We start from the raw sequence: 23787 nt of genomic DNA, 5'->3' as shown, positions 1-23787 counted from the left end.
CTCTATGGCTTATAATGTAAATACTTTAGCAATTTGTTTTAATTAGAACTAGCCTTATTATTGTAAATGGTAACTAGTTACTGTATTTTAACCTGCAATATGAAACTTTTCAGTTTTAAGTGAAGTAAGAATCATGTAGTTAAATTCTTGTTTTACCCTTTGGTTTCCATCTTACTGTTTTTGTAATGCTGTCCTGCTAAATCTACAAGGAAATTTAACTCTTTCAATGGTATAATAGAGTATTCAGGAAATATAGTACCTTTTGGGTTAATAGTATCGAACAAATTGCTTTATATGAAGAGATTGCTTCGTAGAAAAACAACACCGAGTTAACTTAGGCAGCTGTCTCTGTCAGTTATTGGCAAGTTCATGTAATCAGTCTTAAATTTATGAATTCCCATTTTGCACTCACTTTCAGATATCTTAAGATAAACTTGGATTTAAATTTACCGTGGAATTGAGCAAGCCTTAATTATCATCATCAATTAGTATGTAATCTTGCAATTTTTGCAAAGTATCCAATCAAAAAAGAAGTTGTGGAAATGCATAAACAATGTGAAATGAGTGAGTTAAGAGTCTGATGTAAAGAGGAGGACGTGAAAATAAACACTTGAGTAACAGAGTTTGGAGATGTGGCTGCAACTTTAACGTACAGAACTAAAATTCTGCTTTTTAAATACCAGATTTGCAAGCCATGGGCACAACATTGCTGTAGAACTTGGAGAGTGATAGCTGGTTTTGACCAAAGCTGCTTGCAGCAGAAGTAGCGTAGGTTTATAGCGGTTTCAGTGAAGAGGAAACAATTTGAATTCTCAGTTTTCTAACTTTGAGTTCCATCTGTGTTTCAGTAGGATAGATTTGTCAAAAGATCTATAGGTAATTAAATATCAGATCCTATCCAGGGAATGGTAAAATCAGGGATGCAGATGCAATAGGCTAGTGGAGCAACCCATGTGTAGTCATTTAGAGCATCAGGACTTGTCCCTGTCACCCGAGAAAGCCTAGCTATTGACTGATTGGGGTGAGGATTTTTTTCTGTAGAATAATTTCCATACTCATTGTGCTAAATTAGTCTAAATCCACATATATGGTTTTGACATGGATTGATTTTTGGGTTATCTGGGTTTGAAAACCTGCCCCATGTCTCTAGTAGTTACGTTGATTCCCTTATTTTTGTAACATCTTGAAAACATAGATGCCCTGAAAGTTTTGACTCCTTTATGGCTTCAGTTAGAAGAAAAGGAGAGGGATTTTATCCATACATTTGAGTTCCAATTTGTATGTATTAACTGAAATTATAATTGACTATATAGGACCAAGGCAAGAATTTCATTAGATACAGAACTAAGCACTGACTAGAACTGAAGTGCTGATCTGTACTGGTGGTGAATATGACCTTTTTAAATAGGGATTAGATCTTCTAATCCAATTTTTTTCTGTATTTCTTCATACAGTTACAGTATCAAAATCTAGTTACATGAAGATGCAGAGAATATCCCTTGTGACTGCAAATAGTCAAATATACTGTTTACACCTGATATTGATAGGATGCATCAAATATTGCACTATCCCTAGTTCTTTATAGAAAGTAGAACAGGGATGTTAAGATTTCATTATTACACGAACACTAGAGATCAGTACTGTAATATTGCAAGAAATGGGGTTTTTTTATTAATGAGTGATTATTGAAATACTGCTGTTAAAATGAAGTAACTTGGACTAGTGTAATCTTTTATATCAGTGTTTACTGTATTTCAACTTTATTCACTCCTTTGGTTATCTTGGAAGCCAAAGAATATTGACAATAGTCCAGTAAGGATAAAAGTAAGAATTTTAGTTTGAATAAAATTGCATCACTTGAATTGTTTTAGTTTACTTTATTTCAGGCTTGTTAGTGTATTGCTTTTATAGAGAAATACAGTATGTTGCATCTAAATTTCATGAAGTTTTTGCGTTGTTTTCCTAATTGATGAGAGAGAATTTGGGTCTCTATTCCTGTGTAAATTTTTAATAATATTAAAAAATAATAATTGTACCCTAGTGAAAATATTTTGATTTTTTTTGTGGTATTTACCTTCTCATTTTAGCTGAAGCATATTCTGTGCACAGTATGTCCTACAGCCATAAAAATGGTTGCTCCACTAACTATGGTATTCATGGACCCTTGAAGAGGGGGAAGCAGGTGGTCACAATGTCCTCATATGAGTGAAAAGGTTTGCTGTGTAACTGACTTTTTAATGTGGCTAGTACCTTTTAAAGTATCCATAATAACTGCTGGATTTTCACTAAAAAGCATAATTATGCGATTTCTGTATGGTTAATTGTGTATTATTTATCATGGTGACAAACAAGTGTCCACAGCTCTTTATAGAGGAAAAGCCTTCTTGGTGCCATGTTTTGTTTTGCTGTTTTACGCTATTTTTTGAAATGCTGGATATTAATATAGTTACATAGGTTGCATCACATCATATATATAAATATAAAATTCAGCTGTAAACGCAGAACGCTGTTGAAACAAGCAAACCAAAAAAAGCAGATGCAGCTGTTAATTATACTGACTTGAACTTCTTCCATTTCATGTCTGTTTTCATACAGTTCACTTGTGCATTGTGTCCACTTATTTCTGAATAATTTTTTTTCTGCAACTGTCACTTGAACAGTTGTGTATTCCCTAGTGAATCAGTTCAGAGCTAGGAGAGAAGTTTCAAACACTGTTATCCCGGAGTAAAGGGAAGTGTAACTTGAGGGACGAGATGTGGCTTGGTTTACATCCATCCGATTGAACCCAAGTACTTGTTTGCTTCAGAGTCTTTTTTGATCAAGATGCTTGATCAGTTGCAAAGGAAAGCTTTTTATTTCCCTGCCAGAAATCACAAGTTTCTTTAAAAATTGTTTTATATACTGTGATAGAAGACCCCAAAGAGGTACTTTCCTTTCTGGTTTCTTATACTCTGGTCTCCAGGTTTGAGGAGAATAACTGACATACTGGGATAACCATACCAGTACATCTCTTTCTACCAGAGGACAGATTCATATTGTGATGTTGATCTCGTCTAGGCAGACACTTCAGCCACTCTCTCATTGAAGCTGTCTTGCTTTCATTTGAGTTCGTAAATTCACTCCTTCTGTAATGCCAGAAATGTCCTATTTCTGGTATTTAGTTTTTCAGCAAAAACTTTATTCGCATTTTTTGGCATTGGCTTAATTTTAATTCTTCTCTGCAGATTCATGTGTCACAAACTGCATTCTGTTGTTTTTTTAAAAAAAAAAGCATAATTAATTTATTTTTTCTTCTTTGGAACTGCTCTCCATCCTCTATAACAGAAATCTGTGAATTCTTTTAGTGCCACTGGATGAGCCCTTTGTTAAATTCTTTTAATACATTTCTGTTTGAAGTCTGTTTCACATCTTAATTAGAACCCCTCCTGTGATATCTCAGCTTTCGTTTTCTCATTTGTACTTCTTGCCTTTCCGAAATTCAGTCACCTTTAGTGAAGAGACAAAGAAGAGTAATGTGTACATTTCTTGATGATAACACGGAAATTGGCCGTTCCTTTGTGACATAAACCCTCAATTCCTTTTCAGTCTCCTGGAGAAACTTAGGTGGCCTCTTCTCTCAAAGGGTCTCAGGCTTCAGAGATCCCCTCCATTAGTTTCTGGATTTCTTTCTGATTCCTTAAAATCTTAGCAGATACTTCTAGGTTTTTAACATTTACTTGTTTTTCTTACCTAGCTAACCTAACTGCCAAATTTTTAATATTGAACTGCAGTCCATTTTTGGTGTTAATCTACCTGTGAAGTGCCGTTACTGTGTCATCTTTTTACTTCAGAAGCTGTACTGCTACATTGATTCAGTGTAGAAGAATCAACATCCTACTTTCTTATGGTCATTAACCTCATCTTGAGAATAATGCATCAAGTTTTTACTGATTTTTTTTGTTTGTTTGTTTAGGAATAGAATTTAGATGCTTTTTTAACAGTGGTTCTTATCTGTTAATTAGTATATTAATATTTCCACAGTCTGTTTGGTACTTTTCAAACTGACCACTTCATACACGATTCTTCTTGCAAACCTGATTGCCTGCTCTCCAGATAACAGTTAAACTGCTGGATTAATTACTGTTGTTGCATTATAAGACAGTGCAGTATAGTTGAGAAAAAAATGTGGCTCTTCTTATTTAATTGTGTATAACCAGCATTTTAAGGGCTGTCACTGTAGTCATCTCGTAGTGACCATTCTGCAGTATGGAGGCTACAGGTGTTGGAATTCAGTCTTCATTTCTCATCATATATAAATTCTTATGTGAAAGGCAAAGTTGAAGTGGTTTGTACATTTCAGTGGTCAAACTCTTAATTCTCCTGCAAAATAATTACAAATAAAGCTTGCTCATTTCTTCCATGTTTCATTTCACACGGGATTGCCGCCATTGTAGAAGAACTTAACATGGTTTGTAGGAGGCTGTGACCATGAAGTAAGGCAGTAATTTGGATTTAGTCTCAAGGAAAGATTTAGAAATACTGAAGCAGAACATATATGGATGGATAACTGATTAATCAAAAAGTGATAGAGAGGGGCTCAGTCTTAGAGTAAACCAGGATGGAAAAGGGTAATTTTCGCAGTTACAGCTGTTCTGAATAATTGCAGGAAGCTGAGGCAAACCTCTTACCACTGTGTTCCTGTTCAGTTTTAGAGTGGATTATTCTTAGTGAGGGTGGAATAACAGCAATAGTTACTGACATCAGTTTAGAAATAGAGAAGAATGTGAGAGGTGGTACTTTTTATGAATAAGGTTAAATCCTTCATTAAAGCAATGATATTTTGTGACCTTTCTGGAACATAAAGTATGTTCACAGGATATGGATTGGCTTGGTAGGGGAGCTTATTCATTAGTGACCAGCCTTTGTGATTTATAACACTGGTTTCTCGGTTTTTCTTTCGTCTGAAAGAGCTGGATAAAGAGCATTGAAGTGTTACCAAGACTTGTAAATGAGGATAGCTCAGATTTCTGACAGGAATGTTAAGATTTTTTGTTGGGAGTGATCTACCTTCACATATGATACTGTGCTAATGTTCACTGTGCAATGTCCCTTCAGATAGCTCATCTTACAGAAAAAGAAATAACCTATTACTGGCAACAGAAACTTGGGTGCAGTTAAGTCAGGTAGAGAAACCGAAGCGTTATAAAGTGGAACTTGGCCAGAGCACAAGGTAGACACAGTGGAAGAAACAAGGGTGCAGTATATTCCCAAACACAACAGTCTGATTATTTCTGATGGTTAGTCCAGACATTGACGGTGGTGATGGTGTGTATCAGTGCCGTGCTTCTGCTGATAGTTTTTCACTGGATATGCCATGATAGAGTTGTTAATTGCAAAACGTTTGCTCTAACTCTGCTGTCTTGATTTGGATTTTGTTTGCTGTTCTAGTTTTGTGTCTTTTCTGTAAAGTTGATCGTATTTCAACTGGTACCTTTGAACCTGGACAAAAAACAGTAGGCAGTTGTGGTATGACCCAGAACATGTTCAGGTTGGTCAGAAAAGTTTTCTAATGTGTCATGTGCTACAGGCTACAAGCTGTATCTCGTTGCATGGAGACTTAACAAACCCCGGAAGAGGTTTGGCAGCAATAACTTGGGCAGAATGTTACTCTTGTTTCAGCTTCTGTTTCCTTCTTCGCATTTCGCTTTAAAAAAAATCTTTTGTGAAGCTCATTTAAAGAGGTTTTATGCACTTCAGCAGTTTCCTAATCCGAAAGATCTTCTGTCTGCTTGAGTAAGAGCATCAAGTTATTTTTGTCACCAAAAAGAAAATTAAGTGTAGTTTCATGGTCTCCCTCTTCATGCCTGTTATGGGAAAATAATGAATCCATCTAATACCTTTAGTCTTTTAATTCTTCTTCTCCCCTCTCCCCTCCCCCACCTCCTTTTGGCACAAAAACACTTTAAAAGTAATTTACCTCTTCTGCTTGGTTTTATTCTCAAGCTCTTACTGGTTTTTGTACCAAATATCTTGAACTTTCTTCTATGCTTGGCACATTTGAGAGAATCTTGCTTTTGTCATTTTTCTAATTCTAGGCTGTCACTGGTTTTCAGTGTTGATACATTGAGCAAAAATAATGTGATTTTATTTGCTACTAGAGGCATCTTGGCAGAACCTGTGTTGACAAGGCCATTTATCTTTTCAAGTTAGAGTTTGCACGGAACCTTTCCTTAATAGTCTTCAATAATGCTTTCCTCGTTGTAAGCAACTTTATCTGCAATTCCTGGTCTGTGTCTAGAAACACGATAGCAGCAGCAGTGATAGTTCTTATTTTCATAAAGTTGGCTTGCTAATTTCTTCCATGTTTGGTTTCACTAAGAAGATGATTATTTGCAGTTCATTTTGTGATGATGATCTAGGGAATATTTATTATCATTTTGATAGGGAAAGTCTTTTCTCTTGTGATGTTTTGCAATCAGACTTGTTTTCAGGGTTGCGATATTTTTTCATACCTTCCTTTTGTGAGTTGTGGTCAGGAGCCACTTCTTACATAATTGAATGTCAATGGAAAAATATTGTTGGTTGCTGATACCAGGCAAAGTCAGATAGGCCTGTATTGTTCAGGCAAAAGTTTACTTGGAAATGTTAATCATTTTTTACACGAGCGATAGAAAATCAAAATCCACTGTTTGAGGTCTTTGTTAAAGCATATAAATTAAAATACAGATGCAGCAATAAATCACTGCCTGATGGTGATGCTTGTAGTAATTCTAATGTGGCCTACCATGGTTAATGGATTGTTTCATCTGACAGCATTTGGTCAGTTGTAAATTGAAGTATCTATGAGCTGATTATAGCTGCATAATTCATAATGAACCTTGATCTTGATGTTAAAAAAGTCTTCACAAAGAAGAGCTTCCTTCTTTGCAGGATATTCACCTTGTTACGATTTTGGAGGATGTTCTGAGAAACGTAACCATTGTTTTTTAAAAAGTCTAAAATAATTTCAGCTGCCATACGTTTTGTTGTGAAATAAAAACTTGGCACCAACTTGTGCTTTTGTAGATGACCAGTATGTAATTCTAGCATTAATTTTTAGAGCTGTCTCCAGCAGTGACACACAGGTCTGTTTAGTTAAGAATATTTTTCTCTTGGTATCTGAAAAAAAAAAGTTTGAAACTTTTTCACAACTTTTGTATTTGGACACCAAAGGGTTAAAACACTTACAGTTTAGTATTTTAAAATAATTTTGCTTTAGAAATTTTAGACTAGTATACTGATGTTTATATAGGAAACGGGTTTTTTTCTCACTGTGGGCGTTGTAGTGTTCTGATCTTTTTTTCTCTTTCTTCTTTTGTTTTGTTTTAATCCTTGTATCTGCTAATTTTTGTATAGGAATAGTTACTAATTCTTTTGAGATACAGCCTACTAAATTTTAAGTAATTGAAGCCATGAGTTGACCGGTAATTTTAATCCATTCTATATAAATTTCAGTGAAGAACTGACAAATTGGTTTCAGGTTGAAAGTAATAATGCTTGAAAGGCATAAAAGGCTTAGTATCTTGTTGTTAAGGTGGTCACATGATAATGGCTTACATATTGAATAATGTGCTACAGCACTTTATGTATGTTACTGTAACTTTTAATCTTAATGTTGCCTGCAAATATGTGATCCCTTATGATATAAGTTTCCTGTTTATGCACCATTGCCCGTTTAAATCAAACAGAAGATTCTGAAACTGTAAAAACTACACGTGTCAATGTTTTACAGCTACGTAATTCGAATTGACTTGATTTTTTCAAGTAATCCTAGAAAGGGGGAGCATTCCATATAGAAACTGCTGAAACTGCCACAGGTGCTTCTCCGAAAACCTTACAGTTGTGGCATTGAATGTTCAGTATCGCTTCCTTTCTGCACACAAGGCATACTGTTGAGGTATTTGTTGCGGTGATTGGTTTTAATGCTAATCTAGGAATTCAGATATAGAATCTATAGATTTGCATGCTTTGCTTACCCTAATTTACAATTATCTACATTTTTATTTGTAAACTAACAATAGATAAGTTGAGATCAGTATTTTTTAACAGATATTACATTGATATACAAAAACTGTGGTTTATTTTCTTAGATTGTCGCATGGCATTAACAAAAACACAGTAAGCTGTAGGTGATGTAATCACTATTTAAAATTAAACATTTAGGGGATTCTTTTTTTTTTACATATATGAATGGGGTTTTTTAAGAAAAAAAAGCTTTAATGTTGACTTTTTGTAGCAAGTGTTTGTTTTGTTTTTCAAGGTATGTGACATTATAAGTGGAGGATAGTGTATTTCAAATATATTTCTGTTAAAGACACATTAAAAAGTACTTGCTTTTTTCTTCCAATAAGTATAAAAATATGAAGAATTGGAACAGCTTAGAATAAAGTTCCTTCTAAGTAAATTCAGTATGATTTATAATTCAGTGCAAGAAGCACAAGCATCTTTTCCTTCTACAGATCCTTCTGAGAGTAAATTTTGTAAGTTACCTTGAAGTAAATCTTTCTTACACAAAGGTAGTTATATTTGAAAAATTCTAAGTTTTGGTTGTTACTTTCTATAACTTAATCATAGCTCAAGTGTCTTGCATATTTTTGAGAGCTTGCTTCAGATTTTTTTCCTTCCTTTAGTGAACTTCTCAAAACAACAAATTGTGGTTACACTGAAATAATAAAAACATCCTCCTAAACTAAAGCTAGACTCAAAAGTTAAGTTAATATTTCTGTTCTCCAATCCTGTTTGGTTAGATAAGATATTTATCTCTGGTTTTGAATAACAGTTGAATTACACTCACAGCTAATATTTTTTAAAGCATTTCAGAAGAAGGAAATATCTAAACATACTTCATCAGTGTCCTCTTTATAGCTGCTTTAATTTGGTACCACGACTCTCAGATGAACTGGGCCTTTAAAATGGGAGTTCTGATGATGTCAACCGAAGAGAGAAAAACAGATTTAAAAAAAGTCCTCTTCATGCCAAGTTTAATTACTTTTGAAGACTGCCTGTGGACCTCACTTGATGGAAGAAGAAAAATGGGTTATAAGAGTGTTGGTTTAAGCACTGTAGAAGGTGTGTGAATAAACATACATACCAAAGTTGGAGCTTTAACTCTTAATGTAACGGTGCACGTTTTGAATTTATTTAAAAAACACCTGTCACTACAGAATAATTCAAGTGTTAACCGTCATCTGTCAGGGAACTTCCAAGATCACCTACTTCTAATCATCTGTATCCAGACTTCCCTCAGCTTTTTCTCATGGATTTTTTTCTATTTAGAATATACAATATGAAAATGTATCTTTCCAATTACACTGTCTTTTCTTCTTTTGCTTTGGAATTAGCATCTAATACTTCTGTACTTTGAGGAAAACAGTATGTCTTTATCATTCCAAGCTCCTGGATTTTATCCTACAAAAGGGTTGAGGGTAAATAACGTCACACTTCATTATTATTTGTTTCCAGTAATGAGAATTGCATGGAAATAAGGAATAAGGTATAAAGCAAAAAAATACTCTGAGGTGAGAGAATCTTAACAGGACTCATTCATTTTTCAACTACTCGAATTGCTTTGGAAATGATGCAGGGTATGTGTTTTCTAAGCGTAGGGTGAATTGACTTTCTGACCATTTAACAAAACTACGTTTAGTCCTGGGTAAGGTTAAGTGAGGAATTTTTCTCCTATTTGTCAGTTCAAGCCTTTGTGTGTGTTCCTGTCTGGAGTAGGTGCCAAAAAGGGAATTATATTTTCAGAGCTTTAGTTTTCAGTGTCCATTCTTCATTTTTTTTCACCTGTTCCTGTAGTTCCTGTAGCTGAACTGACCTTCTTCAGAAATATCTTCACCTTTAAAAAAAACAAAACAAAACCAAACCAACAAAAAACTTAGGGTGGAGAGAGATAGAGAGAGAGAGAGAGAATTAATTTTTTGGAGCACAGCTGTCTGTTTTGACAGTAACTAGGACAACCTTTAGAAAATACTGAACCACGTCAATGAATACTACTTAATAAAAGACTGACTAATCATAAAATGCATGTAACTTTTCAAGGCTTAGACTGATTTTCTTTTCTTTAATGTGACTTTCTTCCATCCTTTCATACCCTTCTTACTGGTAGCTTCTTCCTTCTTAAGATCATCTTTGAAAAAATACCAGTTTATGTAGCTTGTTATTTGCCAAGTCCTGTTTCAGCTAGGTAGCCTAGCTTAGAGAAACACTCTGAAAAGAAACATAAACTTGTCCTCAAGTTCATCATCTTTGTCTGGAGGAGAAAGAAAACAAAACAAAACAAAAAACCTACAGGAAATCTCCTTACTCATTTTTAAATTCTGAGTAATGCAGTCCAGAAATAGAGCTGTCATCTTTGGTGCATGATTAGCAGTAAGAAAAGGGCAGCTTGCCTGAAGATTTAGTATCAGACAGTGTGTTCTGAGCTTCGCAACTTCCTCTCTTTCAAGGTGTTCAGGGTAAAAGGTCAAAACTAGTACTGAAGGATTTTTAACTTAGAAAAAAGCGGAGGATGGGTGGAAAAGAATATTTTTTTCAAGAGACGTGACATTTTGAGGTATTTCCGTCCATGTTGTCCAACAGTTTACATTTTATTTTTTTCTCTGCCTGGGTCTTGAAGTTACTTTTAGTTACAATATCCTTTACATAGTCAAATGGTTTTCCTTTATGTAAGCAGCTATGAGAAATGAAGATAAGTACCTTTCAAGGCATGTCTCTAATAAATTAAGTAGTTGAAAATTTACTTAAGTATGGTGATTACCTCTGAGTTTCCTGCCTGTTGATTTATTTTTTTAAACCATGCAGTCCATGTCATATATTTATAATTTGGCTATTTAATAGCCAAATTAATCTTCAGTTACTACTCACTTTTTTTCATTTGATGATAGTGTTTACATGTAATTGTAGTTCATAACCAGGGACTGGTGTAGGGATTACACATAAGAGATTGAACTCCTCTTAAGTCTTATGTGTAGTTGGGGCAGTGAACCATTTTAATTCCTATAATGGAGTATGTTTACAGTAATGGCTTTTATATTCTTAGCTCATGGACTAAGCTGAGGTTGCTCCTTCACTTTCAGGCATTGGCAGCATTTGAGGTAGACCGTACGCTGCAGGTTTAGTAATAGATGTATTGCCAGTTCCTTCTAACTGCTGCTGTAACAGGGCAGTGGTACCACTCTTAAGTCCAGATGAGCGCTTTTAAAGAATGATCTAGTAGATGTCCTAGCTTTTTAATTCATTCAAGTACTCCACTTCAGAGTTTCTGGAAGGTCTGTATAAGACTGTATTTTTCTGTTATATGCTCAGAATCCTCACAGTCATGGCAGTATTTCTACATATTCTGGAAATACGTGAAACTATTCCAGTCTGGTGAAACTCTGTGATACCTGTAAAGGAGCATTTTCTTTCCTACTTTGTGCATGTGGATAAATTTAGTTAGCCATTTTTTCTTGGATTATTTGCATTTTGTTATGATGAGTTGTATAACACAGCTAGCTCTTGCTGAGTTTTGTGTTCCCACTGATAGATTTTCTCCTAGAGAAGGCTAGAAAAATTGGCTAAAGAAGTGGATTTTTTTTTTAATCTTTCTAGACTGTTTTTGAGAAATAGAGACTTAAGAGTTTCAGCCAATTTTGTTGACTTCTCCTTTTCTCTTTCCCATTAATATTGGATTACAAACCAGGTTAATTGACATTTGTAAGTCCCAAAATATTCAAGTTTTGATTCAATTAATAAAAATTGAAAACTGGATACAGAAAAGAAACTCAAATTAGTGTTCCCGCTGAGAGGGAGCAAAGAAGCCTCAACAGTTGTGTTCTCTTTTGCAGCAGTTGACCAACCAGTTTCTAGAGTAATCCTGTAGTAGATCCTGTAGTTTCCTTTTATTTTATTTGTCTTTTTCTGCTCCTGTGCCCCCCCCCTTTTTTTTTTCTGTAACTAACTTCTGAACACGGGAAGTTCTCTTGAAATTGATAGGCTAAATTCAGACTCAGGTTTTCGAGAGACACTTCTAAACTCTCAGAAGCAAGAAGGTTATATCCAATGTGCTTGAGTCCCTTGAAAACCCCTGCAGTACTTCCAGAATACTCCTGTAGAACAAGTACATCTTTGTCTAGCTGTTATGAGTATGTTGTTCAGGAAAAGGTGGGAAAGGGACAGATTTAAAAATATCAAAGGTCATTACACTTTGAAATCTGACAAACACTGACTTAAAAGTTCATTTATTTTCCTTCTGGGAAACTAACTTTTCTTTCCTAGAGTTTGGTCATGTAGCCTTACATTCTTGCATCTTAGCTTGTACATCTCCAGAGGTCTCTTGCAACTTACATCGACATTCCTTTAGGAAATGGTGATTTAACTGTAGTCTGTCTTACAATCAGTTTTTTAAAGCAAGAGTTACTGCACAGTAACACTCGCTAAGTGATAGGATTACTTGCTCCTTGAAGTTGTATTAAATTAAGTGGTCAGATTATACCATATTGTTTTGGTAATTTTTATCTTTGCATAACTTCAATTTGCTTGTGTTGAAATTTCCTTTATTGTCCTTTTGGGACTCGCACATTTAAAACAGATGTCAGAGAACTGAGCTGTTCTTTTTGTCCAAAACATATATGTTGAAATTTCTGTTTCTTAAGTTGTAGTGTTACATCCATATGCTACACCAATAAATTAGAACTACTAAAAGAGCATTGAATGTTGGTTAGTGGGGACCTAGGATAGACTGCAAGGATAGACTGTATTTTGCAGAATGTCTTCTCTTAAAAAGAGGTGGGGAAGAGAACCCTCTGGAGATTCAGCAGCCTTTATACTCTGAAACTTTCTCCTAAGGCCCAACTCACATATCCACTGTTTGTGTTAATCTCATTCATATACTGCCTGCACTGGACACACAGAACATATTATTCTCTTTGCAGCAGTCTTTTACATATTCAAAACTCATGCTTCTACTTGAGGTTGCATTTCTTTTGACTGACATAAGATTTTCAGTCTTCTCAAGTCTTACTTTCTAGACCACTCTTGGCTACTGTTCTCTGGACTTTCACTAGTAGTCCAAGTAAATGTTGGCTTAGAATATTGTAGTAGGGAGTGAAATTAGCCAGATCTGGCCTAATGATTTTTCTGATTCAGTAGTATTTTGAGTTGGTCTTCCAGATTTTATGTAAACCAGCTGTATCTATTTATGTTGTTAGTCTTGCTGTAATAGTTTCTAAAGATTTTTTTTTAGTCTTTTTATAGCAAATAAGTTGCAGTGATCTAGAAAGCCAAGCTGGGCTTTGTTCTTTGTTTTCTTCACATGAGCTGGAGTTAGTTGTTTTCTGCTTTGTATGAGTTTCAACAGAATCCGATCTATTTATCTTCTGAATTCTTATTCTGTTTGCTGGTCTGTTTCTGAATTTTTAAGTAATGGACTCATCTAAACTACTGAAGCCAGGAAACAACAATTCAATTTTATGACTAGTTAGATCTGTCTGGAAAGGCAGAAGAAACTTAGGAAAGATTTATTGTCATCTTTTGCTTCACTGTCTAGTTTTGTACTTTCTTACCCTTTTGTCTCCACTTTTATGCGTGTACTTACGAAGTTACCCTGTATTTCTAAGCACAGACATAACTGTGTAAAAGCATGGCCATACAGCACTCTTTCAAATCAAACCTCTATGTGTCCTGCCTGATTTCATTTATAATCTCCTTGATGTATTAGAATATTCGAAATCCAATGCCATTCTCTTGTATGTGAAATATCTTGGTTCAAATAACAAAGCAAGTCCCAGCACTTATGATGTCACACACTTTGAAATGAGAAACAAACCAGACAAAAAAAGTATAAGCAAAGCATAACTACGTATAGCATCTTTATCTATCTATCTATCTTTTTCTGTATATGTATATATTTTCCTTTTAGGAAGAATAGTGATGTTGTTGTTACCTTAGAAACCAGAATGCCATGGACAATTGCCAAGTCATGTTAAGTTTGTCTTGAGTATTTGCTCTTTTGCTCAAGTTAGAGCTATAGATTGCAGAATAAACTGCGGAAGATGGTAAAATTTCAAGGCTTAAATTAGTCTGAAGTTTATGTAAAGATCAGACACTTCAGACTATTTTAGAATAAAGTATTTTGAGAAGTTTAAATAGGAAGATGGCTTTTTAAGGCACATAGTATATTGATTTTATTTAAAAGTGTATTGTCTCCCAAATTTTGCTTAGAAGCTAGATATATGTGCGAGAAGTTAAGTTAGTTATAAAACTAAGATTGATAACTAATTTCTTAATGGAAATTTGCTAAGTGTATGTTTTCTCTCATCACCAACAGATAGATAGTCAGTAAGGGCAGCAGCAGCAGCAGCAAGCTAGCTTGATGAATGAGTGTAATTCAGTCTCTTTGTATTGTACAGCTTGAGAAATGCCAGTGGCCTGACAGCAGCAGACCTTGCACATACCCAGGGCTTCCAAGAATGTGCCCAGTTTCTCTTGAACCTCCAGAACTGTCACCTGAATCGTTTCTATAGCAATGGCACCTTAAATGGGGTTCATCAGAGTGCAGGTCCCAATCCATTCAGTGGTGGGACAAGTCGAAAGAGATCCTTTGAAGACACGGAGTCTGCTGGAGTAAAGAAGGCTAGAACAGAAGGTGAGATCTCAGAGGTAAAAGGGATGGCGTGGTACTGTTGCTGAGAAAGGAAAATAAACATTTTAAAGCCTTTCAGAGTGGATGTTGGAGTATTATTGAGGAACTCACTCACATATTGAAATTACATATTAATACATGAAGCACATGAATACGATTATTCTGTGCCCCAAGAACCCGAATCTCCTTGTCAACATCTTGGTGCGTTCAGAAATTTCTATTTCCAGAGAGTGCTAAAGTTACATGATGCCAGGAATAGCATGTGGAAGGGTAGGAGCTGAAATTAGCTCCTACTCCTTCCTCAATTTCTTCTCCTACAGGAAAGTCAAATAATGTTGCGTTAATTCACAAAGATGCCTGAATGTTCTGATGGTAATTTTCCACTTCAGGATTCATTCACAATTCAAAAACTGTTTGCTAGACAAGACAGATTAAATAAATTTAATGGAAAAGTGTTTCTCTAATTGAGAGGGATTATGTCTATGAGATTAATTTAACATATACCTTAAGTTTCCAGGATCATGTTCCAAGGGGAACTGACTGGTATCTTATAGGAGGATGTAAGACTAGAATTAACCTTAAGGATTCCTATTGAGCCTTGTGCATTGAGGATACTGCTTCTTCCTCTGCCAGCAATGACATGATAGTACAACCTTGGAGATATTTTTTGGTGGCTATATGAAGAAAGCTTTTTTACATCTTATAAACATCTTGAATAACATTACAGAGAATGTCCTCTATTTCCTTGCTGTTGGTCATCCCATTAAATTCTTATTAAAAAGAATGCAGCATTCTGCACTCAAATGTTGTTTCTTTTTCCTGTGTCTAACATCAGGAAAGGAACTTTGTAGGTCTTTGTTGAAGATACTTTCTTCAGTTAAAGTTCATGTTGTTCTAACAGATGTGACTTTCAATGAGCTAGATAAAATGGGCTCAAACAATGCTTAATTCCAGATAACGAGGTGAATTGAGACTAAAACAGTGTTTCTAAATATGACATGAACAACAGAAATTGCATCGATATTGATGCTCTAGTATTTGCTTTAGTACTTGCTCCCCAGCCACAATTTTAACTGTACCAGGATGAGAGGCCTTAATGTGGCACTCCATAGCCAATCATAAATGGGGCATGTTACTTCATGTAGTTGGTCTTAAACTGTAAATACTTCCATGATGGAGATGTGTGCCTGTGCAATTAAATGCAGGGCTGCTTTTCACAAATAAAGTCCTTCAGTAGCTACACAGAATGAGAAAACTTAGGCAGTATACAGATGCCCCTGACAGCTACAGAAAGGTGTCTTCAATGCATTCGTGTTCTGTTAGCAGGAGACGCTGTTTGAAGTCAGAGATACTTCCCTTTTGTTTTGAAGAGCTATTCCTTCTGGATGTTCATAACCAGCAATCTCTTTAGTTTCAGAAGATTATGCCAGTGTAGTCAGTAGGTAGTGTTTCCCCGCATCTGTGGGGGTGGCACTGGGCTGGCTGTTTTTATGATGTATGTTGTCATGACATAGCACTATCTCCATTACCTTACAGCATAAACAGTTGGAGCAGTGGGTAAGTTCTGATGGAGCAAACAAATAGATGATACGTTTAAGTGAACGAGATCTTCTAAGCAATCACAGATGTGTTAGAGAAGCAATCAAAGTAGGCAATTTTTGAACTTTTTGCCAGTATGATTTTTTTAAGACCTTGGTAAACAAAGCCAAAGGCTTTACTGCGTTTGCTTGAAGGTTTTTAGAGTAATTAAGAGATGCATCCCAGCTGTGGAAGCTGGAGTTTCTAATCTGACGTATGTTCCCTGAAAGACATCAGCATCAGTAATATCTGTCCATATCAGTGTAAAAAGTCTATTGGAGTGAGAATGAATCACTGTTCTTGAGGCGCTTTGTAAACAACAGAGCTGAGTAATGAGAAGTCATCAGTACATCTGTGTGCTTAGCTAGCCTTTTTAACCAAACAAGCCCAATTTTATGGTAATTTTGCCCTTGCTAAAAGCACACTGGTCTGTTGTCCTTGAAGGATTATCTGCATGGGAGATTCCAAATGTTCAGAGGGAGTGCAGGCAACCTGTTATTTGCAGGGAAGGGTCAGGTTTTGGTGGCCGTACCCCATATTAGAGCAATCACTGCTTTGGAAAAACCTGCCTTTTGTGAGCAGGCACAGATATGCCCCTTAAGAGAACCCATAAGCAGTAGAGTTGGAAGAAGAGAAATACTGAAGCTGTGCTTCACCCCATGTCCTGGAATAGCTACACTGGGCAGCAGGTAGGGGTTAATTTCAGGTAATTTTGTTTAGATGAACACACATGTGTTTGCTATCAAGTGCATAGTATTAAAAAGATTTTCTGCCTCAAAATTATACAACACTGATACAGGGTAAACTGTGATACAAACTAATTAATGTCTTCAGATGTAATATAAAAATGAGTTCCAAAGGCTGAAGCTGAACTTAAGTAAATCAGTGGCCACTTTCAAAATGTATACCAAATATTTTTTTTTACTTTTGACTTACAAACTGTAGCTGGATTTTATGTCTATTTTGCTGAAATCGGTTCCAGAAGTTTCCCCCTGCTTCCTGGGCTGGTTGGTAGAGGGGGGTGCACACCAGGCCAGCTGGTCACACGGCTGTGTTGGCAGTAGCCCTGATGCCAGCCCCTCGTTCCCAGCCCTTGGCTTTTGCGCTGTGCTGGACGTGCTGTGCGCAGCGCTGACTTGCTGTACGCAGCCGGGGACTGGCTGTGACAGTGTCATGAGCTTCAGCACAGCTGCTTTTAGGTGTTGAGAGGTGGTGATGGAGGCATTGCCAGGTGTACCCTTGATTTTGCCAAGATGAACCATATTCTAGGTAACAAGAAAAAATGCCTGTCCTGGTTTAGGGGAATTTGATGTCACTGATCCAAGGGCCCAGGTCTCCTTTAAGCCCCATGTGATGTCTTTGGCCCTGAAACACTTCAGCTATTGCTTAAGGTTCTTTAAAAACTAGTAGTTTATGAAAATTTCTGTTGTGCCTAAGATAATGAGAGCTGACTTGCAGTCTGCTAAAGTAGCCCTTTGTAACGTAGTGTTAAGAATGTGTGCAGTGTGTATAGAAAGGGGTGTTACTGTGAGAGCAGTGCAGGGTCTGCTGGGGTGGTACTGGAGCAGTGCTTTGAGTGGGAGGTCTAAGAGGTAGTGAAGTCAAGCCCGTGCTACTTACTGAAGCATTTCCCACCGCAGTCGAACCACTTGCTGGCTTTTCTTGGAACACAGATCTGTTTGTTCAGCTCTTGAAGGGATCCCTGGAACAGCCTGATGCGAGTCGGGGGTGGGTTACTGGGAGCTGGCCCTTGGCAGTGAAAGAGGGAGCAGTCCAGACTGACAGCAGACAAGTGTAAGGTACAGGCTGCTTTTTATCTGTTGGGCAAGCTAGTTGTAAAGCCTAAATATGAGTAACTTGACTTGCTCTTTATTCAATCTGTTAGTACATTAGACTAATAATTGTTTGGTATGTAGGTGCAAAGTCTGATAGGTGCACTGGTAATTCTCCATTTTGAGGGATTAAAATGAATGTGCAAGTACTTAGCATTTGCTTATTCTGCATTTGGAATCTCAAACATGTCAGAAGCTTTCAGACTTGAAAAATTTACATTTCTTTGTAAAAGCTTTTACTTTAATACTAAAAGTACTCATCTGTTTGTTGGCTGAGTTTTCAGGTGTGCACCAGAGACTAAACATGACTTTTTTTTTTTTAATCAGCTTACAGCTTTGATGGCTTAATACCAATGATGAATGGAGGAGTTGAGGACGATGCTGACAATATGCACGTTGATAGAGAGTTTGCTGTTGTATCAGGTGGGAGTGGACAGTTTCCTGTTAACTACAACAACATTCAAATGGTTGAAGACACCAAACAACAGGAGAATACTTCTGTTGGACCAAAAGAAATTGAAATATACACTGTCTCTGCAATGCAAACTCCTTGTCGTTGCAAGAATCAATATGCATTTTATTTTTAATTTAAGTTTAAAACTTAGTCCTTTATTTTTGCACATTGTTGTCTAGAGTCTTGAAAACTATTGTATTCCTGTAACATTCGTTATATTAGGGGTTTACTAGGTATCTAAAATTAGCTGTTTCATGCCATATATTGAAATGGTGAAAGAGAAGGTTTATTAGTAGTTTATTATTTCAGATAAACAGAAGTCCACAATGGTTTTTTTTTTTCACTTTTAACTGGAGGCTTCTATTACATTGTGCCTTGCTTTTAGTTGCTATAATTTCAGGTGAAAGGAAATTCAGAAATAATTTAAATTATTAGTTTCATTTCCATTAAGTAGATTTAATTGCTAATAAGAAGACTTGATAGGGAAACATATCTTAGTGCTTATATAGCTTTGAAAATAATATACGTTACAACTAAACTATGTTCAAAATAGTTCAACAAATGCTATAAAGAATAATCTAGTGATATACCATGTGTTCAGAATTTGTTCAGACACAATGATCTAAGTGAAGGATCCTGCTATGGTTTTTTTATATAAATAAAAGACTGGACATTGCAGGTCTTAAACTAGTGTTTGGAACTAGCGTACCGTGGAAAACAGGTTTTGTTTTTTGTTCCAATCTTCATGAAACAGTCAAAATGTTACTAGTATTAGTGAATATTAATGCTGTAAGTATTTTAACAACTGCTTAATCAAGGTGCTTTTGATCACCCCAGGATGTGTATAGAGTTTTCGATTAAAACTGCCTTGGGTCAGCTTTTTCCATGCACTTTGTAGGTATAGGCATGGAGTTACTATGATTTTCTTACTTTACTTTGTTCTGTGATAAATATGTTTATGCTTTGTCCCACAGATCAGGTTCACTGAAAGGGATGATAATTAATAGATATTTTAATATATTAGGAATAAATATATATACATATATATATATATATATATAAAATCAGTACCTAAAAAATAGACTAGGATATTTTCCAGTGATAATTACTAAGTGTTCTTATTTATGGAAAAGTTATTGTCTTTCTTTTATATACTCTTATTACTATAGGTGCTAATTTTTAACAAATAACATTCTATAATTATCACTAGAACTATTCATTACCTACTTTTGCGTATTGACTAACAGTAGTGCCATTTCTATTAAATTTGATTTGACAAAGCCAGCCTATAGGGATTTCTTTTTAAACAGTTAAAATATTGCACTTTTCAGTTAATAAACACTATATGAAATTCATTCTGTGCGTTTTCATCACTGAAATATAAGCTATGATATCTTGATGGACTTGGGGTTTTTTTTCCACTTCCAATAAGAATTTGTGGTTAGTGGGTTCAGCTGATGTGGTTGGTTTAACTCATGTAGGGACTAAACGGGAAACTCCAGTTAGTACATCCAGTTAGTTACACATCTAACACATTTCTTGGCCTTATGTATCACTGTGTGTGAAGTATCAATATCGTAATCCGTATTTCAGATAATATCCCTACAAAGGACTAATAGGAGAACCAAAACTTCAGATTCTTCCTTGTCAAACAGGGGTGCTCGTTATCTGTCACTTAAACAGGAACCCAGTGTTTTAAGAATGTGCAGACTTGCCAAGAGACTTAACTGGCTTGAACTGGAAATGCAGTTTTATTTTGCACATAGGTTTATGCATTCGTGTGTACATAAATATATGTGCATGTATCCAAGGATAGTAACAGAACGTAAAATCTTTCAAATGTCACCATATAGGTCTGTTTGACTTGCTCATCTTTACCAATTTAGATGTTAATTTCAGATGACCTTTGCTGGTAGGCGTTTTTAAGGCAGAATATATCGCCCATTTCTTGTGCTAGTACTTCAAGTACCACTGCAAAAACATATGTTTCAGACATACTGATGAAATCTGTTTATGGAAATAAAAACTATGTACTAGTTACTAAATTCAAAGGAGAAATTGCTTTAAAACAGTTGTCAGTGGGTTTTGCATGCACATTTTTAGAATTTTGTTTCCTACTACTAATCTTTTTTAGTCTTCTGTGCACTCTGCTGTTGCTGTTGTATGGCATTTTGCATGTGGATTGTACAGATGTTATTATAAACTTATCACTACATACTAAACCTGCGTAGTATGTTATCTAGCAAGCTGCTAGATAAATTGAAGTACTTTCTGAATAAAGGAACTTTGAAACATTTTATTTTAGCACCGCAATATAACATTTCTTTATTTGACCTATTTCAGTGTATACTGTACTGTGAATGTTTAACCACTAAAAAGAAAAAAAAAAGAGCCATGGATAACTTGCAACTGAAAAATAAAATTTAAAAGAAAACAAACAACCCTTCACCTTCTCCCATATACTCAAGTTCTTGTATATACATACTCTTTCATCCCAAGAGGGCATTACAGTTAAGGTGGAAAGATGCCTTCTATTCCACCTTTCAAAACACTGTCCAGAATGTTGTCGGCTACACTTATTTTATACAGTTAAATGAAAACAAAACAAAACAAAACCAAAACTGAGAAGTTCACATTGTCTTTGCAAAGATTAATACAGGCATATTTACACATCGAATGTAGATAGATAGTTGCATTTTCTGTATAAGAATCCATTCTACAGGCTTACTGGTCAGCTCTGATTACTTTGAGCTACCTATATTGTTACAAAGAAAGAAAGGGTAGATTTATTTTCAAAACTGTGTATGGAAACATTTTTTAAATAAGTGGATTATAGTGGAGACATTTTGATGTATTTCAATTTATTGTTAATTGTTGGTGACAGGTGTATTTCTTAATGCAGATATGAATAGCAGTAGCTCCATATTGAATGCACTGACAAATGGATGTGCCATCAATGGACATTTGGATTTCACCGCCGCACAGCAGCTCGGTGGGATGGATGCCAGGCGCGAGGAGTGTTTGACATTAACACCTAACGGAGTAATTCCTGGAATAACTTCTCCCAGCAGGCATCGCATTCATACCAGCAATGGCACTGAGGAACCAGAAAAAGCCATTAATAATTCCACCGACATGTGCGGATCTCTGCATCTGAACGGCAGCCCAAGTAGCTGCGTTTCTAACCGGCCCTCCTGGGTGGAAGACCCTGGAGATACTTTGCACTATGGACACTACCATGGTTTCGGGGATACTGCTGAAAGCATCCCCGAACTTAGTAGTGTTGTTGAGCATTCCAACTCTGTCAAGGTTGAACAGAGATACGACAATACTGTCCTAGGCACAATGTATTTGTATCACGGTTCCTAGATGAATGACCTTTGTATCAAACACATATTGAAATTGCTACCAAATGAATCTGGGGGGGACAAAATCCTCACATAGCATTAAATTTGAAGATTGCAACTTACTGCTATTTTTACACTTTGTTTATATGAAAAGTAAACGTTTAATTTGACAGCCTTATACAATAGTTGTAGTTTGTTGCATGTATGGGGCTTATTTAGTGATAAAATAGGTGCTGTTGTGATGGAATGTTTATTATTCTCATTTTTTTATTATGGAATGTTCTGGTTTTGTATTTTTTTTTATTTGTAAGCTTGTGAACACTATCTTTCCCTTTTTAGAGCTGTTTTCCCTTTTATTAAAACAATGTTTAACTGAATTTTGTGAAGAAAATGTTATGTATGTGCATCACTTAGGAGTAAAGAGTTTTCTTTTCCATATCTTCTGCTGAAGCTATGGTAGCAATATCAATGCCAGCTCTCACTATGCAAGGTTGAAAGTGGCAGTCTTCTGGAGCTTCTCTGACTATATAGTTTGTACATTTGTTTGGTATAGTTAGATGTTCCTCTTTAAATTTTTTGGACAAGTTGTTTAAAAACGCAGAGACAAAAAATGGGAAGAAGTGACCGTTTCACTTTCTGTAGCGTAGAAGTGCTTTTCGTTGTTGTTGGGCTCTTGGCATTCTAGAGTGGGAAAGTGGGCTGCCTTTGTTCGGTCGCAGTTGGGTGTGCCTCAGGTTAGTTCTGAATTTGTGGTGGTTTTCTTTGGCTTCTTTCCTTTCTGTGTACACTCGATATTTTACCATAGCTCACAGACCAGAGGCATGTTGGCACTGTTCTGCTTTGTATGCAGTTTAAAATTGATGTTACTTGTTAGAGAATTTACCAAGTCAAAATATTTGAGTTTAACTGTCTTGAATATACATTTATTGTCCTTTTTTTTTAAACATATGCTTTGAAAATGTAATGTTGTGTACTCTTTGGGCTATGCTCACAGAAAATACATTGTATTTAAAGCTTAATACACAAAATTCATGTAAGTGCACTATATGAGCACTAATAATATAAGTTGCTGCTTTGTGTTATGATAAGTGAAGAGTGGGGAAGAAAATGGTAAATGAGATAAGCCCTCTGAATTGTGTTGATTTTTTTGTCCTGGTTTTGTTTAGAAAGGGACCTTTACAAATTGGAATTTACTAAAAATAAACCTATTACATTGTATCTGAATATTTTGTTAAGACATATTTTTATTGGCAATTTGAGCAAGTCTTTAATAATTTTTTTAATCACATTTCTCCGTAATCTTTCTCGGCGCAGTGTGGGATTTCTTGATTTGTCAGTACGGGGAAGCAAATGTGAACAGCCCAGTAAGTTGTCCTGGATTCACAGAAACACATACTGGATAGTTTGTGTACACAGGTTGTATCAGCCTTGAACTCCAAAAATAGGTTTAAAAGTACTGGTTCTCCGATTTTCATGGAAATTTTAGACTCCTTTGAACATTATTAGGCAAAATGCAACAGACTACAGAGAAGTCAATGTTTAAATAGACTCTCCATGGTTCACTGTCTAGGTATAAGGTACCCACAGTATATTCAAATTGAGGGTAGCACCAATAGGAAAACTGACCAATATTTTTGCAAATTGTTGGCCAGACCAGCAAAACTCCTCAGTGCCTTCTGGAGACAAACAAAATTATTGATGAAAGCTGAATCTTGCTGAGAGAACCTGTTTCTGGCGTGCATGTAGCCACTTGCTTGTGCTCGAAAAACTGCATCAGGGCCCTGGTTTTGGATTTATTTAATTTGCTGGTATAGTGCCCAGAGGCATGTGTGCTGTTGCCATCATGCTAACACGAGATACTAACTTAAATTTGTTGTAGCATCTGGTTTGGGGATTTTTTTTTAGTATTTGCAGAGCTTGCTGCATATGCTT

At 35.8% G+C, this 23787-nt stretch overlaps 1 protein-coding gene across 1 annotated transcript in view; it reads left to right on the top strand.

Annotated features, from left to right (window-relative positions):
* ANKRD10 (ankyrin repeat domain 10) overlaps positions 1 to 23079 on the top strand; it is a 32177-nt gene extending 9098 nt beyond the window's left edge. Inside the window, exons 3-5 of the mRNA XM_010167216.2 lie at positions 14412 to 14647; positions 18382 to 18477; positions 21411 to 23079. Of these exons, the coding sequence (XP_010165518.2) occupies positions 14412 to 14647; positions 18382 to 18477; positions 21411 to 21877 (799 nt within the window). The 3' untranslated portion in view covers positions 21878 to 23079. The remainder of the gene's footprint in view (positions 1 to 14411; positions 14648 to 18381; positions 18478 to 21410) is intronic.
* Positions 23080 to 23787: the final 708 nt, after the last annotated feature.

The sequence above is a fragment of the Antrostomus carolinensis genome, unplaced genomic scaffold, assembly GCF_000700745.2.
Source record: "Antrostomus carolinensis isolate BGI_N321 unplaced genomic scaffold, ASM70074v2 scaffold19224, whole genome shotgun sequence".
Lineage (NCBI taxonomy): Eukaryota > Metazoa > Chordata > Aves > Caprimulgiformes > Caprimulgidae > Antrostomus > Antrostomus carolinensis.
This window is presented reverse-complemented; position numbering and strand designations above follow the sequence as displayed.